Below are 17,224 nucleotides of genomic sequence, written 5' to 3'. Positions count from 1 at the left end.
GGATCATTTTAATTATGTGTCAGGGACAGCTATAGGTATGCAAGAGCTGTTTCCTTCCCAGAATCGTTTGTTTCAAAACATGTGTTTGTCTTTCACTTTTGAAAAACCTATGTGTTTTTCTTTGTTGTGCCTGTTGCTTTGTCCCACAGGTAAAAGTTCAAAAGCTACAGGGTAGGGTTGCCAGATAAACTATAGGGCCCCTGGTTAAATCTGAATTTCGGATAAACAAACAGCTTTTTAGTTTAAGTATATTCCAGGCTTCAAGGGGCATACTGCGTCTTAGCCTGCTTTTTGTTGCTATAAAATAATACCTGAGGCTGTGTAATTCATAAAGAAAAGAGGTTTCTTTGGCTTACATTCTGCAGGCTATATAAGAAGCATGGTGCTGGCATCTGCTTCTGGTGAGAGCCTTAGGCTACTTCCACTCGTGGCAGCGAGGAAAGGGGAGCTCACATGTACAGAGACCAGATAATGAAAAAGGAAGCAACAGAGAGAGGGAAGATGCTAGACTCATTGTACCAACCAGCTCTCATGGCAACCAATAGAGTGTGAATTCAGTCACCACCAAGAGGACAGAGGGCACCAAGCTATTCATGAGGGATCCACCCCTATGACCCAAATACCTCCCATTAGGCCCCACCTCCCTCCAACATTGGGGATCAAATTTCTTTTCTTTTTTCTTTTTCTTTTGGAGACAGGGTCTTGCTCTGTTGCTGAGGCTTGAATGCAGTGGCATGATCTCCAGTCATTGCAACCACCACCCAAAGGCAAAAGCTATCCTCCCGACTCAGCATTCAGAGGAGGTGGGACCACAGGCACACACCACGACACCCAACTAATTTGTTTTTTTAAATTTTCTGTAGAGATGGGTTTTCACCATATTGCCCAGGCTGATCTCGACCTCCTGGGCTCAAGAGATCCACCCACTTTGGCCTTCCAAAATGCTAGGGTTGTAGGCACAAGCCACCAGGCCTGGCCTGGGGATCAAATTTCAACATGTGATTTAAAGGGGTCAAACGTCCAATCTATAATATGCTTACACTAAAAAAATTGTCATTCATGTAAAATTCAAATTTAACTAGGCCTTCTGTATTTGTATTCACTAAATCTGGCCACTCTACTACAAGAGTTGCCAAGGGTAAAAGAGTGACCACAAAGTTTAGGCACAGGGAGACACTGGGGGTTGTGATGAGCTCCCATGATGGTCATTTTAAAGTGGCAGCTGCCAATTATCTTCAGACAAGTTTATTATGCAATAATGTGAGATTTTAAGAGGAGAAAAATCTAGATAAAAAACAACAGCAAAAGCTGGAGGCATCACACTACCGGACTTCAAACTATGCTACAAGTCTACAGCAATCAAAACAGCATGGTACTGGTATCAAAACAGAGACATAGACCAATGGAACAGAACGGAGGTCTCAGAAGCAACATTACACATCTACAACTATCTGATTTATGACAAATCTGACAAAAACAAGCAATGGGGAAAGGACTCCATGTTTAATAAATGCTGTTGGGAAAATTGGCTAGCAATGTGCAGAAAGCAGAGACTAGAGCCCTTCCTGTCACCTAACACTAAAATTAACTCCAGATGGATTAAAGATTTAAACAGAAAACCTAACACCATAAAAACACTAGAAGAAAACATATGCAAAACCATCCAGGACACAGGCATAGGCAAGGACTTCATGACTAAAACACCAAAAGCAATGGCAACAAAAGCCAAGATAGACAAATGGGATCTAATTAAAATTCAGAGCTTCTGTACAGCAAAAGAAACCATCATTAAAGTGAACCAGGAACCAGCAGAATGGGAAAAAAATTTTGCAGTCTACCCATCTGACAAAGGGCTGATATCCAGAATCTACAAAGAACTAAAACAGATATACAAGAAAAAAACAAACAACCCCATTCAAAAGTGGGCGAAGGATATGAACAGACACTTTTCAAAAGAAGACATATATGAGGCCAACAAACATATGAAAAAATGCTCATCATTACTGGTCATTAGAGAAATGCAAATCAAAACCATACTGAGATACCATCTCACGCCAGTTAGAATGGCAATCATTAAAAAATCTGGAGACAACAGATGCTGGAGAGGATGTGGAGAAATACGAACACTTTTACACTGTTGGTGGGAGTGTAAATTAGTTCGCCCATTGTGGAAGACAGTGTGGTGATTTCTCAAGGATCTTGAAATAGAAATTCCATTTGACCCAGCAATCCCAATTACTGTGTATATACCCAAAGAAATATAAATCGTTCTACTATAAAGACACATGCACACATATGTTCATTGCAGCTCTGTGTACAATAGCAAAGACCTGGAACCAACCAAAATGCCCATCAATGGTAGACTGAACAAAGAAAATGTGGCACATATACACCATGGAATACTATGCAGCCATAAAAAACGATGAGTTTGTGTCCTTTGTAGGGACTTGGATGAATCTGGAAATCATCATTCTCAGCAAACTGACACAAGAACAGAAAACCAAACACTGCAAGTTCTCACTCATAGGTGGGTGTTGAACAATGAGAACATGTGGATTCAGGGAGAGGAGCATCGCACACTGGGGGCAGTTGGAGGGGGGTAGGGGAGGGTCAGTGGGGGTGGGAAGGGTGGGGAGGAATAACATGGAGAGAAATGCAGGATATATTATGCACCTATGCAACAACCCTGCATGACCTGCACATCTACCCCAGAACCTAAAGTAAAATAAAAAGAAAATAATAAATTAAACAACAACAACAACAGCAACAAAAACAACTGTACAAGCACACACTGTGAAGGATACTCAGAACCTATCTGTGGTTGAATGAAGCCCCTGGCTGTCATTTTATGATCTTTGCCATATGGCCAAAAAACCAAACCAAAACAAAACAAAAACCCACCATATTCTCCACTGCTTGTTTGCTGTGAGCTATGAAACCGTCTAACCACAGTTGTTAGGGTTGTGTATATCCCCAAGTGAATACTCTTTGAATGAGATCTAAGTTCTTGCATTACATATAGTGTAAAACTGTAAGGTACTTGCATTACATATAGTGTAAAACTGCAAGGTTTTGGTGATAACAGTGTAGTTGCTCAAAAATTCTGTGTGTGGGAGGGTGGGCTGTTGGTTGGTTGACTATATCTTCATTACAGTTGAGGCTAACATAAAAGTCTAATGTCAACATTTTTCATTTAATGGATGAAAGTTAAAGATGAATAAGAGATAATCATCATTTTCCTGGATCTCACAGCTCAGGCAAAACAATACAGGCAGAATGGTTTACAAAAATAAACCACCACTACAACATGGCCAATATGGGAATGGAGATACGTCCATGGTGTCTTGTTATCTGATAAGAGAATGACCGATAAGTGTATTTAAGATTATTCCTTTGAAATTTGAAAACACATGGCAGAAGAATATTAAATGCAACTTACCTTCACTAACATGACTTTTTGTAGTTTCCTCCATTTTAGGGAAAGACTGAAATGAAGATAGAATTACTTAATGGTGATGATTATATTACTGACAAGACTTATTTTGTTTAGAAACATTCTCTCAAGTTGGTCTTCTGTAAAAACTACTATAAAATGAATTAGTTTTAAAATACTGATATAAAATTAATTTCTGTATAACATTCCTTTCACTTAATTTCTAAAAATTGAAATAATTTTAAGTTGTAAAAATTCCTTTTTCCTCTTCTTTCCCATTTCATTTATTACTTCATTCAGCATTTTAATAAATTTCAATTTCTTTTGAAGCCAATAAAAAGTTTTATTTAAGGACCTTCAGACTTACTTATGAAAGGAGAGCCTGAAATGTATAGAGAAACAGGTTTCCTCAAAAATTAAAAATTATGAAGAGGGAGCAAATGCTTCGTAGAGATGGCAGAAGCAGCTATTCCTTAATGATATTTTGTCTTAAAACATTTAATACTGAAACAATAGTAAGAACACAGGTATACAAGGCATTTTCTCACCATAACCAGCTTGAGGAGATCGGCAGCATTGCCTCTCTCCTCCTCAGTTCTGGAATCTTTAACCATCATTTCCTGCAGCTCATCTTCTTTCTTTAGAATATGGTTTATGTAATCCTAAATTAGCAGAATAAAATAAAGAGATAAAAACCAGGAATTAGGTAGAAAGACACTAAAATGGTCATCAACTTGAAATATTACCCAAAAATGAAGAATCTATAGTTTTACAATACTCAGCAATTGTTTACTATTCAGAGTCTGAAAAGACTTTTTCTTAACATGTTAATGGAATAAAACTTCAAAAGTCCAAAAGCAAAGTTGTAAGGGCCACAGGATAGATCTGTATGGGGACCTCAGAGAGGCCCTATTAACTTTGTGCTTAAGTGTCCTCATCAATAAAATGGACAGAGTTGGGTTAGATGACATTTAGGATCCTTTCAGGTATAGTCTTCTATTTTATCTGTGAATGGAGTTTGCCTAGTTCATGTCTTTGCTTCCAAGAGAAATATATTTTATTTTTTCCATAAGTATTTGATCCATTTTCATAATTAATAATCCCTTGCTCTGTGCCAGGTGCTAGGTATATAACCATAAACAAAACACATATAATCCCTGTACTGAGGGAGTTAACAAACTTGACATGCTATAGACATGATCATACAATTAACTATGTATTTAAGATTCTTAGACCACTTCCAAAGCCAGCAATCATTTTCCTCCATGGACAAATATTTTAATATGTGGGTCTGTCTTTTTCCAATGGTCACTAGATCAATTTTCTATATAGTGACACAGATGAAGGACTCTGTATAGTAATCACTTACAAAAATTTTTTACTTTCTCAGTGTCTTTGGGGCTTAAAAATTTCTACACCTTATGGGAACCACTAAGTATTTTCTACCTCTCAACGCTCTACTGTGAAAGACCGACAACCTTGTGTTGCACTAGACAAATACTGGTAGAATTACATAATTTCAGGTTTCTTAGGAAACCAAGAGCAATGATTGCTCTGCTTCTGATTCTTTTGGGTCGAGTTACCTATATTCCATTACCTTAAGGGAAACCTGCAGTCTCAGTTTCACCTCATTCTTTATGACCTCATGCTGAATGAACTGACGCATCTGTAGCACACTGGGGCTCTTGAGTATGGCACCTGGGACACTCACTAACTGTTTGGACTCAATGCAAAGGCCCTTCCAAATCTGAGTGCCAAATGGAGGTCCTGGAGTTTTTTTCTGTTAACAAAACAAAGCAACAAAACCGCTAAAGAAATCAGAATGTTTTCACATTCAAAATGTTTTAACTGTACACTTATTATGTAGATATCGTAATAACTTTTTAGGAACACGGTGATGAAAAAAACCCATAATCTCAAAAAGCTCTGCAAATATAAGGAAAATTGGTAACAGAACTGGGCATGCTTTCCTCTTTATTTCTGTTACCCAAACACTGGATATTTAAAAGTCCTGTTGCATGATGTCCCGGGTAGGATGTAGAGAGTGCTAAGCAATGCTGCGCCATGAGCCTAACTTATGACAAATGCATGTGGTTATTGCTTAGTACGCACAAGTAGCTGAAGATATTTGGAACTGAGCAATCTTTCACTTTTAGATTCTGTGTTCATTTTGACCCAGAAAGATTCTTTGCAAGAGAAATAATTCCATAGATCTGGGCCATCTTTGAGTTCACTCTAGATTGAGTATGCCTCCAGAGTCTGAGGATCTCTGGGGCAGAAAAATCTACGTTAGAGTTAACTCACATCTATCTGTTATACTCGTGATTGATTTTCAGGAATGGTGTGCTTTGTTGCCCTATGTCCTCAAGTGTGCTGGATGTGCTTCATTTTAAAATGCCTGGACGGTGACAGCCACATAGGGGCTTTGCAGGCATGGGTCACTCCTACCAGCTGTAGAAGGTCAGAGCATAAGAGTTTCAGAGGATGAGAATAAACTTCCTTCAATAATCTTAGCTGTGGCATACCTTTTGTCATCATATAGTACCTACAATTTGGATATAGCCTTAGTGTGCAATTTGGTGTGACCTCCTCATTTTCAGAGAAGTAAATGGAGACTCAGTGTGACTTGTCCCAGATCCCACATTAATAAGGGGTAGAATCAGGACCAGAATTCTAGTCTCCTTCATCTTACCATGTTGACTATAGTCACCAAATTTAACCATAGGGCTAGGAGGCCATTGTAATCTTAAGTGTTCATCATGCATGCTTGCTATTACAAGATTTAGTGTAGGACAGCAAAAATGATCACAATAAAAAACATTATGTCAATTAACACTACTATCAATCTCTAATCATATTATCAATTCTTCACTGATTTAATTACCACCTGACAATATGTTGGACATGTGACATAAATTGCTTGTAAAATGAAATGGCAAATTATGTTAGATATAGGACTTCATTGATGCCTATCCAAGACATTTTATTTTATTTAAAAAAATTTAGGCGTGGCTTCTCTTATCTGACATCATCACAATGTTTACTTTCTAACATTGCAATTTGCAAACCTGTGTATAATCCATATTATTCTTAGTTTGTGCATTTTTAATATATGAAGCAAAAAAAGCGAGAGTAAAAGACCCAAAATTGTATGTTAAAATTAACAAATAAGATAGACTGGATAAAGAAAATGTGGCACATATACACCATGGAATACTATGCAGCCATAAAAAAGATGAGCCATGTCCTTTGCAGGGACATGGATAAAGCTGGAAACCATCATTCTCAGTAAACTAACACAAGGACAGAAAACCAAACACTCCCATGTTCTCACTCATAGGTGGGTGTTGAACAATGAGAACACATGGACACAGGGAGGGGAACATCACACATGGGGGCCTGTCGGGGGATGGGGGACTAGGGAAGGGGCAGCAGGTGGGGAGGAGATAGGGGAAGGATAGCGTTAGGAGAAATACCTAGTGTAGATGACGGGGTAATGGATGCAGCAAACCACCATGGCATATGTATACCTATGTAACAAACCTGCATGTTCTGTGCCTGTGCCCCAAAAAATAAAACAATAAATTTTATAAAAAATAAAATAAAATAAATAAGAAATGATAGAAGAAAAGATTTCTGTATGATATAATATCACTAATTCCATGACAGAGGAGGTGTAACCTGGCTTACTCAGAAAGGATGTTTTCATATTATAGGAAGATGTTCAAGCCTGCAATACAGGATAAAAGAAATAAAACTGAAATTAGCTAGCTAGGAATATTCCTCTAAAACGTTGTTGCCACATCTACAAATGTTAGGATCTTCAGATATAAAACTCCCTGAGCATGTTAACAATTTACATACGAATAAAAATATATGAATATATGGGAGAAGACCTAAGACTCTGGTCCACTGATGGATGTATATGTCAATAAAATGAGTTTTTGGCAGAAAATATATACCTCAACTGAGGGAAATGTTTCCCATGACCTTGAGCGGAGATTAGGAGGGACAATGGTATCTTCCTTTTTTATTAGCCATGGTGATGCTTCATGGACAGGACGGAGGACTGTGATGCTCAGTGAGCCTGGTTCAAAGAGAGTTATCAGAAGACCAATATCCATCAGAGAAAATGAAAATGCATTCACTAAATTCAACAAGCTCTTTTTGAACAGCCTTAGACATGAAAGATTAATGAGATACAATGACTATACTTAGGAACCTTACAATCAGACAAGAAGGAGGAAGCTTTTAGTCACTGTAACACCTAGAGATCACCTGGAAGTATTCACTGACACCTCCCTGTCCCTCACCAACCACATACAAGTTATGACACTTCTCCAATAAACTTGATGAATGCATCTTCTTTCCTCTTTGCGAACCCTACTTTATGTGCTTCCAAAAGATCCTCTTCTAGAGTACAGCAACAGCTGGCTTTGCCACCTATACATACTCGGTGAATAAACCTTCCGCTGCAGCCAGGATAACTGATTATGTTAGTCCATGATTAAAATGCTTAGGCCTTCACATTGCTCATGAGATAAAACACAGTCCTTAACATTCTTTTGACCCTATCTCAACTTGTACTGTTCTTCCCCTCTGTGCTTCAGCTACTTTGCTTTTCCTCCAACCCATGTTTTCCAATGCTTTATGCTTTCTCCTTTATATTTTCTTTTCCAAGAAAGCTCTCTCTTACTTTGATCAACCCTTACCTACCCACTAGCTCTTTGCTCAGGTGTCTCCAAGGAAGCCTTCTAGACTATGTCAATTTCTTGTTAGATTCTCCCATATAACTATGTTCTTTTTCTTCATGGACCTTATCCTAACTTATAATCACACTGTTGTGTGACTTTATAACTAACAACTATCTTTCCCGGTAACATACAAGCTCCATGGAAACAGGGTCCATGACTGTTTTAATTCGTCATCATATTCCTAACCTCCAGCCAGTGTTTAGTACATGGTGGTTTGCCAAGTAGAGGCTGGTTAAATGACTAATAAACCAATGTGAGATGAATTCTTATTCTCCCACAGTTCCATAGGTGCTCCACACTGACTGGGGGCCAGCCAGAGTCCTTCATGTTCTATAGTCACAAAGAGCAAGGTGTATTAATGTCATGCACACTAAAAGTTATAAGGGCACAGAAATGCAGGCTTATTCATGAATGCACACAAAATGTATCCTAAAATACAGAGAAAAGATGAAAAAAATAAATACAACATGTAAACCTAGGCACAGCACATAGGTTTTGTACACAGATAATATGTAGGCTTATATCTATATTTAAATACACACATATTGGATGGTCCTTACTTAATGCAATATGTATCTCTAACCTCTGGCAACACACAAATTTCTTTGAAGTTGATGAAAACAACCTAATTACCTAATGAATATAGCTTATGTAACTTATCAAGTATTTCAGGTTGGCATTATAACTCACATATCAATTTAGTCAAAGCAACATCTTCAAAATAACAAAAAAAATGAATTTACAAGAGATATCTCACTTTTCTTTGTTTTTTTTTCTTATCAAGATGAAATGAACTAATAAATCAGAACTTTGGTACATACCTAAACACAGACACAAATCTGTTTATAGGAGAAGAGGGATACATACTCAGCTTACACAGATTGGTGCTCAGATATATATTGATATACACCTAAATTCAAATAGCTATATAAATAAGTTGACATGGCCAGGTGGAAAGTAGAGCAGAAAGGGGGGAAAGTGGAAAATGTAAGAAGACACGAATAGACTGGATAGTAAAGAGGATGAGAATTGGCTAAGAGACGCAGTGCATTCCAAACAATATGGGTCCTCTACCCGGCTGTTCCTGCACTGGCTCTTGGAGAACAACAGTATTTGATTCTTTATATGCCAAAGATAGGTATTCTTCTATGTCACTGTCTCGAAGAAGTTCCATTCCTGATCCATCAGCATAGACAACAAAAAACCTATTTGAAGAAATAAAAATATAATCAATTGAAGTATTCAGTTAAAATGCTTCTTGAACTTAGAATTAAAAGCAAAATTATGGTATTATTATTTTACCTGGGGACATGTTCACCATAGATTTGCTGATGATTCTTTTCAAGGTGAATAGAGGATAAACTATCATAGCTCTCAGTTTTTTCATTTAAATCATCTTCCAATTTTTTTTCAGGTAATATAGTTGATACGGTACCATCAGCCATGACCTAAGGGATAAAGTATGTAAGCAACTAAAAGAATCACATTGCTTATATTTCTGCTGATCCAATTTAAGAAACAGGTGATTTAGGGGGTTTACTCAGAAAATTGGAGATGTTTATTAGCAAGGAATTGTTTACTAAGTAGAGACGACATTAATAAAAGTAAAACCCTAGCAGCATAACTCTACTTATAAATGACACCTTGAACAGGAACACAGCTGAAACATATTCAGAATGGAGTGAATAGGATGGGGAGGATATTTCAAACCTCACACTATGAAGATAGGTTCAAGGAATTGGGAATTTAAACATGGAGGAATGGGTGCTCATGCAATAGTTGTCTAGATTTATTTGAAAGGATCTATGCGTGGAAAGGGCTTATACTCTGGGATTTCAAACACAGAACTGCAGCTCATGGGTAGAATACATAGGGAAACGGATTTAGTATCAGTATGGTATGAGAAAAGAGTTATAGTTCTTTATTACTGTCTAGATATGGCGTGGGTCTCTCCAGGAAGGGGTGTGATTCATGCTGCAAGACCACTGAAGGGGATGCCCAAGAGGAGTATCAATGCCCAGAAAAATGCTTGGCCTAGAGGGTTTTGAGCTTTAAGTCTCGACTTCAATTTGTTGTAAATGGAAATTTGTCAGTTTGAACTCATGCCGCGAAGAGTTTCAGTTTGTTTTGATATCTACATATCAAAGCAAAGTTCGGAATTCTGTTGTATAACTCCAAATCTAAAAAATAATTTCATATCTACTAGCTGATAGACAAAATATCACTGTTGAAGGAGAAGTAAAAATAATAATAATAAATAAATGTCTAGGGCAATGGCTGGCAAATCCTTTTTGTCACAGGCAAGGCAGTAAATATTTTAGAGTTTGCAGGCTATACATTCTCTGTTGCAACTACTCAACCCTGCCATTACTGCGGAAAGCATGCAAAGACAGTATGTCAGCAAATGAGATGACTGTGTTCCAATAAAACAACACTGAGATTTGTATTTCCTATAATTTTATGTGTCTTCTTCTTTTGTTTTTTCAAAAACCATTTAAGCATATATGAAACCATTTTGAGTTCATGGGCTATAGATAAACAAGTGGCCACGGTGTGCCAATGCCTGGCCCAGAGGTGAAGGGATAGTTGTGGTATTGAAAGACAAAGCAGCAAATATTTTCTCCCATTCTGTAGGTCGTGTGTTTAGTCTGTTGACAGTTTCTCTTGCTGTGCAGAAGGTTTTTAGTTTTATTGGGTCCCATTTGTCAATTTTTGCTTTTGTTGCAATTGGTTTAGGTGTCTTTCTCATGAAATCTTTGCCAGAGTCTATGGCCAGAATGGTTTTTTTTCTGGGTTGTCTTCAAGGGTTTTCATTGTTTAGGTTTTACATTTAAGTCTTTAATACATCTTGAGACAGCTGTTGTATATGGTGTAGTGAAAGGGTCTAGTTTCAACTTTTTGCATATGGTCAGCCATTTATCCCAGGGCCATTTATTGACTAGAGAGTCCTTTCCTCATTGCTTGTTTTTGTTGGTTTTGTTAAAGATCAGATGATTGCAGGTGTGCAACTTTATTTCTGGTATCTCGATTCTGTTCCATTGGTCTGTGTGTCTGTTTTAGTACCAGTACCATGCTTTTTTGGTTAGTGTAGCCCTGTAGGATAGCTGAAGTCATGTAATGTGGTGCCTCCACCTTGGTTCTTTTTGCTTAGGATTGCTTTGGCTATTTGAGCTGTCTTGTTTTTTTGGTTTTATGTGAATTTTAGAATAGCTTTTTCTAATTCTGTGATGAATGTCATTGGTAGTTTGATAGGAATAGTACTGAATCTGTAAATTGCTTTGGGCAGTATGGTCATTTTAACAATATTGATTCTTCCTATCCATAATCATGGAATGTTTTGCCATTTGGTTGTGTCATCTCTGATTTCTTTTAGCAATGTTTTGTTATTCTCATTGTAGAGATCTTTCACCTCCCTGGTTAGCCGTATTCTTAGGTATTTTATTGCTTGGCAGCTTTTGTGAATCAGATTGTGTTCTTGATCTGGCACTCAGCCTGGATGTTGTTCCACCTCCCTACCTTCAAACCTTCTGGATCCTTCTTACCATGGACTCTCTACGTACTCAAAGAAACTTGCCTGCTGCCTCATGTTTGCTCTGACTTCAACTTGGACACAGATCACTGCCACAACATTCATTACGATGGCATTATTTTTAGATGTCTGCTAATGTTTCTTCCTTTCTGTTCTAATTATTTATTTAGCCTTAATATCTCTATCCCACCCATTGTTTGGTTTTCCATCCCCCATGGAAGTACTCTTAAGAATCAAAGGAAAAATACTGACATTCATTACTGCTTGCCCAAAGTATTGGCAGTAAGTGGATAATTAACCCCAAGGCAACTAAGGTAAAAATCTACATGGAAGCTTTGTAGTGTGAAATATCTCAAAAGGAAAGCCACAGGCTCTCCCTGCATACCAAAGGTACACTTTACCTGAAAAGTGTTTCCCTCAGGATCCAGAACCTCACAGATAATCTCTGAAGTGTGCCTCATGATGTATGTGCCAGCTCTCAGCTGCTCACGCTTTTGGAAAGGATAGTATATGTTACTGCTTGATTCATGGCAGTATATAGCTGAACAATCCTTGTCAAAATAGAGAGAGCCTGTGTTTGGAGGTAACACCTGAAAGAGTAACAGAAGGAAAGAAATTAAAATGTTCTTGTTCAATATGTGGGACTTGGAAAACATTTGAGGAAAAAGAATATCCATAGATCCTAGTCACCAACTGTGTTTGCAGGAAGAAAACATTATCTAAGGGAGGACTTAAGGTTTGGGAAGGACGACCTGATAAGGAGGCAAACTGAATAGTTAGGATATAATTTCTCTTGTAACCTCACATCTTACCTACTCACTTTAATATCTCTTCTAAGTAATTGTCCTATGCCCCGTTATTTCCAATATTTAATATATTTTAGCTGAGGTTAAATACACGCTTGGCCCTATTCTAAATGCTTGGTGTTGTTTGTGATCTTGGACAAGAAGCATCTCTGAAAGGGTCAAAAGCCACGGGATCAGTGCTCTCAGAAACTTATCTCTCCTCTCTCCTCTGGTGGCTGACACAGTCCTTAAGTAATAGACTTCATGCAATGAATTCTGGTTCAAATAGATCTTTTGCTGAAATATAATTTACAAATCATAGATTTAACCTTTAAAAGCATATAATTCAGTGGTTTTTAGTACATTCAAAAATGTATGATGCTATTATCACTAATTCCAGAGCACTTTTATCATCCCCTAAAGAAAGCCTGATTCCATTAGAAATCATTCTGCATCACTAGGCCTTAGGCCCTGGCAACCGCTAACCTACTGTCTATGGATTTACCTATTCTAGACACTTCATTTAAATGGAAGCATGTACTCTGTGGCCTTTTGTGTCTGGCCTCTTTCAGTTAGCATAATGTTGTAGCACAAGAATTTCATTCTGTTTTATGGAGAAGCAATAAGTTTTTGTGCAGATGTATGTTTTCTCTTGGATATATATCTAGGAGTGGAATTGTTGGGTCATATGACAACTAAGTTTACCTTTTTGAGGAAGTGCCAAGTTATTTTCCAAAGTGACTATACCATTTTCCAAGTGAGTTACCATCAGCAATTTGTGAGGGTTCCCATTTCTCTGTACTCTTGCCAACAACACCTGTGATTATCTGCCTTTTTGATCACAGTTTTCTAGTGGGTGTGAAGTGCTATCTCATTTCCTCATAACTAATGATGTTGAGCATCTTTTCCTGGCTTATTTGCCATTTGCATATCTTCTTTGGAGAAATTCAAATCCTCTTCTCATTTTAAAGTGGGTTATTAGTCTTTTTATTGTTGAGTTGTGAGAGCTCTAAGTTGTAGGGTACTCTGTACACGAGACCATTATCAGTTATATGATTTTCAAATAACATCTTCTATTCTGTAGTTTATCTTTTCACTTTCTTGATGGTGTTCTTTGAATCACAAACTTTTTTTTTTAATTTTGGTAAAACTTGTATGTTTGGTATCATATCTAAGAAACTACTACCTTAATTCGAAAACATGAAAATGTATGTCTGTGGTTTCTTTCATCTCTTACTTCTAGGACCTTCTTTGCTCCATAATAATCTACACTGGATGAAGAGGGGGAAGGATAACATTATCAGAAGAGATGAGAGGAATAAACTGATCAGCAACTTTCACAGTAACAAGTGTTTGTCAGTGACATCTTTGTCCATCATCTAGCTTTTAGCTCTCAGTATCTAGTGACATTGTTTGCAATATCTATGCTGTAGTGTCCTTTCTCCAGCAAGTGGATAATATGTACTTTTAAGGCTAAAGGAACGGTAGGCTGACACTGGATGGTTGTATTTAAAGGGGAAATGCAGAAAGGCAGGGAAAGGTGCTAAATGCTCCTCTTTCAAGGACAGAGCTTTGCTTCAGCTAGGAGATCTGCCCCCCGGGACCATACACATCATGTGCTCTGTCTTGTCCTGCTGGGTCATTGAGTAGAATACGGAGGACAGGCTGGAGGTAGAGGGATGGAGAGTGAGAATGAGGGTCGAAGTGGCAGGAGGTGAAGCTGGTCTGGTGGGCACAAGCCAAATCATCTAAGTGTTTCTAACACCCACAGTGCCTAGCACATAAGGGGGCTCAAGAAACACATTTTGGTTTATAACCTTGGTCCAAAACTACCAAAGCTTTGCACAACAAGCCAGGCAATGTTTTTCTGGAATGGGCTGCAGAAAGGGGTAAATAAATACATGTTTGAGAAGCATACTGTAAGATGTTAGTATTCTAAAAGAAAGCAATAGCGGTATACATTGCAGGCATTTTTACTACCCCAGAGAAGTGGGTTTTCTTAGCTGAACAGATATTCACGTTTGACACTTCTCATTTTCCTCCTAGACCTACCTGGTATGTTCCCTGTGGCTTTGCAATAACAGTTGTTCCATCTCCAAAGGTGGCACAGCAGCTACTGTCCTCACAGTTGGTGATAACGGTGGCATAGTGTGAGTTTTCTACCCGCATACACTTCACCTGCCTGGTGACAGTCCGAGAACCTTCGGCTAGAAGCAAATACAAGGTAAGCAGATCTGATAGGATGTAGACATTGCAAAACAGACCTCAGCCTATTGATTTTGCTGCTGTCTCCTGGATGTCTGGATTCCCCATGGAAAAAACACAATTGTAAAGTCTAGAGAAAATGCTGAGAACTCCACAGGGTTGGAGTGTGGCCTGCTCTTCTTGTCAATTCAGAATAATTCTTCGAGAAAAAAATCTTCTTACTTAATTTAGGATGCTGTCTTATTTTCACTATTTACTTTGAGGAGTTGAGAACGTCTGATTTTTCAATGTGAAAAATTGAAAAGCACAAAATATAATTTAAGCACTCAGATATTCACCAATTAAAATTTATACTTACTATTTTGACACATAGGCTTCAATATTTTTAATACATATATACAAGAACAATTACAGATACGATTGAAGTTTTTCCTTATGCCTGGGCTATTTCTATCTTGCAATTCATTTTTATACTTTTATGTACATATGTATCATGAACAGTATATATGTGTGTGCTTTAAATGTATGCAAACTACATGTTACTCTATGTATTTATGTAATTACTGTACTATCATTCTACACCTGCTTTCTTCATTTAACACGGTTTCAAGACCTCTAACCATCTTAATCTATATGTATCTATCTCTCTATCTATCTATCAATACATATATGTGTGTGTAGATGTATTTATTTGTGTGTGTAGGATTCCCTTTAACCATCATATAGTATTATTTTGTAGGAATTTACCACAATTTATTTTTCTGTCCTGCCATTGATGGACATTTATGTTTTCTCAATATTTGAATATTATACTCAGTGTTGCCAGTCACTCCTCTGTACTTGTTTCCTTGTGCAAATGTGTATGAATGTCTCTCTCTATATAGGCAGAAATAAATTTAATACATCATAATATGTATGATTTTGTGGGTGGCATAGGGAGATGTAGGTCAATGGGTACAAGGTTACAATTATATAGGATGAATAACTATGAGAATCTAATGTATAGATAAAGACTATGGTCAATGGCATTGTATTGTATAATGACAATTTTCCAAGAGTGCAGACTTTAGGTGCTTATAACACACACACACACACACACACACACACATACACACACAGAGAGAGAGAGAGAGAGAGAGAGAGAGAGAGAGGGAGTAACTATATAGGACATAATTTGCTTGGCTTATTCAACTATGTATATGAATATCAAAATATCATGCTTTACATCTTAAATATATCCAACAAAAAATTGGCCTTAAGGACAGGGAACTCGGGGAATAACTTGTCATTAAAAATGTTGCTTTAATTTAGGTTAGGAAGAGTGGAAGGCTTTTAGAGTTTTTGAGCAGGCTCCAGTTAATTAGCAGCTACAGTTTCCTTTTCTCTGATACCAATTTTCTGACAATGAGAGACATGCTCAGACTGAAGACTTACCTGAGATCACCTATTTATGCAAATTAGATGCCTTGAGGATCAAAGGAAACATCTGAAAACTAACATCCAGGACAGATGAATCGTGAGCTAACTAGAGTTGTTATTACTCCCATCTCTGTTGAGATAATGATCATATAAAAGGTCCTAATGCATCCTCATATTCATTGCAGCATTATTCACAATAACCAAGACTTGGAATTAGTCTAAGTGTACATCAATAGATGAATAAATAAAGAAAATGTAGTAAATGTAGACAATAGAATACTATTCAGTGTTAAAAAAAGAAATCTGTCATTTGCAACAATATGGATAAACCTGGAGGACGTTACTTTAAGTAAAGTAATCTAGGTACAGAAAGACAAATAGCACATGATCTCATTTATATGCAGAATCTAAAAAAGTTGAAATCATACAAGTAGAGAGTGGAGTGGTAGTTACCAGCCACCGGGGTGAGGAGTTGGGGAGATGTTGGTTAAAGGATATAAAGTTTCAGTTATATAAGAGGAATAAATTAAAGACATATACTGTATAACATGGTGACTATAGTAAATAACAACATATTATATTTTGAAAATTTCTAAGAGAGTAGATTTTAAGTGTTCTCACAACTAAAAATAAGTCCAAAGAACAAAGATGGAGGCATCTGTGTTACTCAACTTCAAACTATACCACAGAACTACAGTAACCAAAATGGCATGGAACTGGTACCAAAACAGCAAAACAGACACATAGACCAATGGAACAGAATAGAGAGGCCAGAAATAAAGCCACACACCTATAACCATCTGATCTTCAACAAACCAACAAATACAAACAATGAGGAAAGGACTCCCTATTCAATAAATGGTACTGGGATAATGGCTGGCCATATGCAGAAGATTGAAACTGCACCCCTTCCTTACACCATATACAATAATTATCTCAAGATGAATTAAAGAATTAAATGTAAAATCCCAAATTATAAAAACCCTGAAAGACAACCTAGGCAACACCATTCTAGACGTAGGAACAGGCAAAGATTTCATGATAAATACACCAAAAGCAATTACAATAAAAGCAAAAATTGACAAGTGAGATCTAATTA

The 17,224-nt window shown here is 37.3% G+C and overlaps 1 protein-coding gene across 1 annotated transcript in view; it reads right to left on the bottom strand.

Moving 5' to 3' along the window:
• SPAG17 (sperm associated antigen 17) overlaps nucleotides 1-17,224 on the bottom strand; it is a 246,270-nt gene that overhangs the window by 38,697 nt on the left and 190,349 nt on the right. The window contains exons 31-38 of the mRNA XM_017524168.2: nucleotides 14,554-14,708; nucleotides 12,118-12,306; nucleotides 9,490-9,635; nucleotides 9,262-9,392; nucleotides 7,396-7,520; nucleotides 5,031-5,213; nucleotides 3,982-4,095; nucleotides 3,440-3,485 (exon numbers count right to left, since the gene is read on the bottom strand). Coding sequence (XP_017379657.1) covers nucleotides 3,440-3,485; nucleotides 3,982-4,095; nucleotides 5,031-5,213; nucleotides 7,396-7,520; nucleotides 9,262-9,392; nucleotides 9,490-9,635; nucleotides 12,118-12,306; nucleotides 14,554-14,708 — 1,089 coding nt within the window. The remainder of the gene's footprint in view (nucleotides 1-3,439; nucleotides 3,486-3,981; nucleotides 4,096-5,030; nucleotides 5,214-7,395; nucleotides 7,521-9,261; nucleotides 9,393-9,489; nucleotides 9,636-12,117; nucleotides 12,307-14,553; nucleotides 14,709-17,224) is intronic.

The sequence above is a fragment of the Cebus imitator genome, unplaced genomic scaffold (assembly GCF_001604975.1).
Source record: "Cebus imitator isolate Cc_AM_T3 unplaced genomic scaffold, Cebus_imitator-1.0 Scaffold32, whole genome shotgun sequence".
Taxonomy (NCBI): domain Eukaryota; kingdom Metazoa; phylum Chordata; class Mammalia; order Primates; family Cebidae; genus Cebus; species Cebus imitator.
The sequence above is the reverse complement of the archived record's forward strand: the minus strand, read 5'-3'. Positions and strand labels throughout refer to the sequence as shown.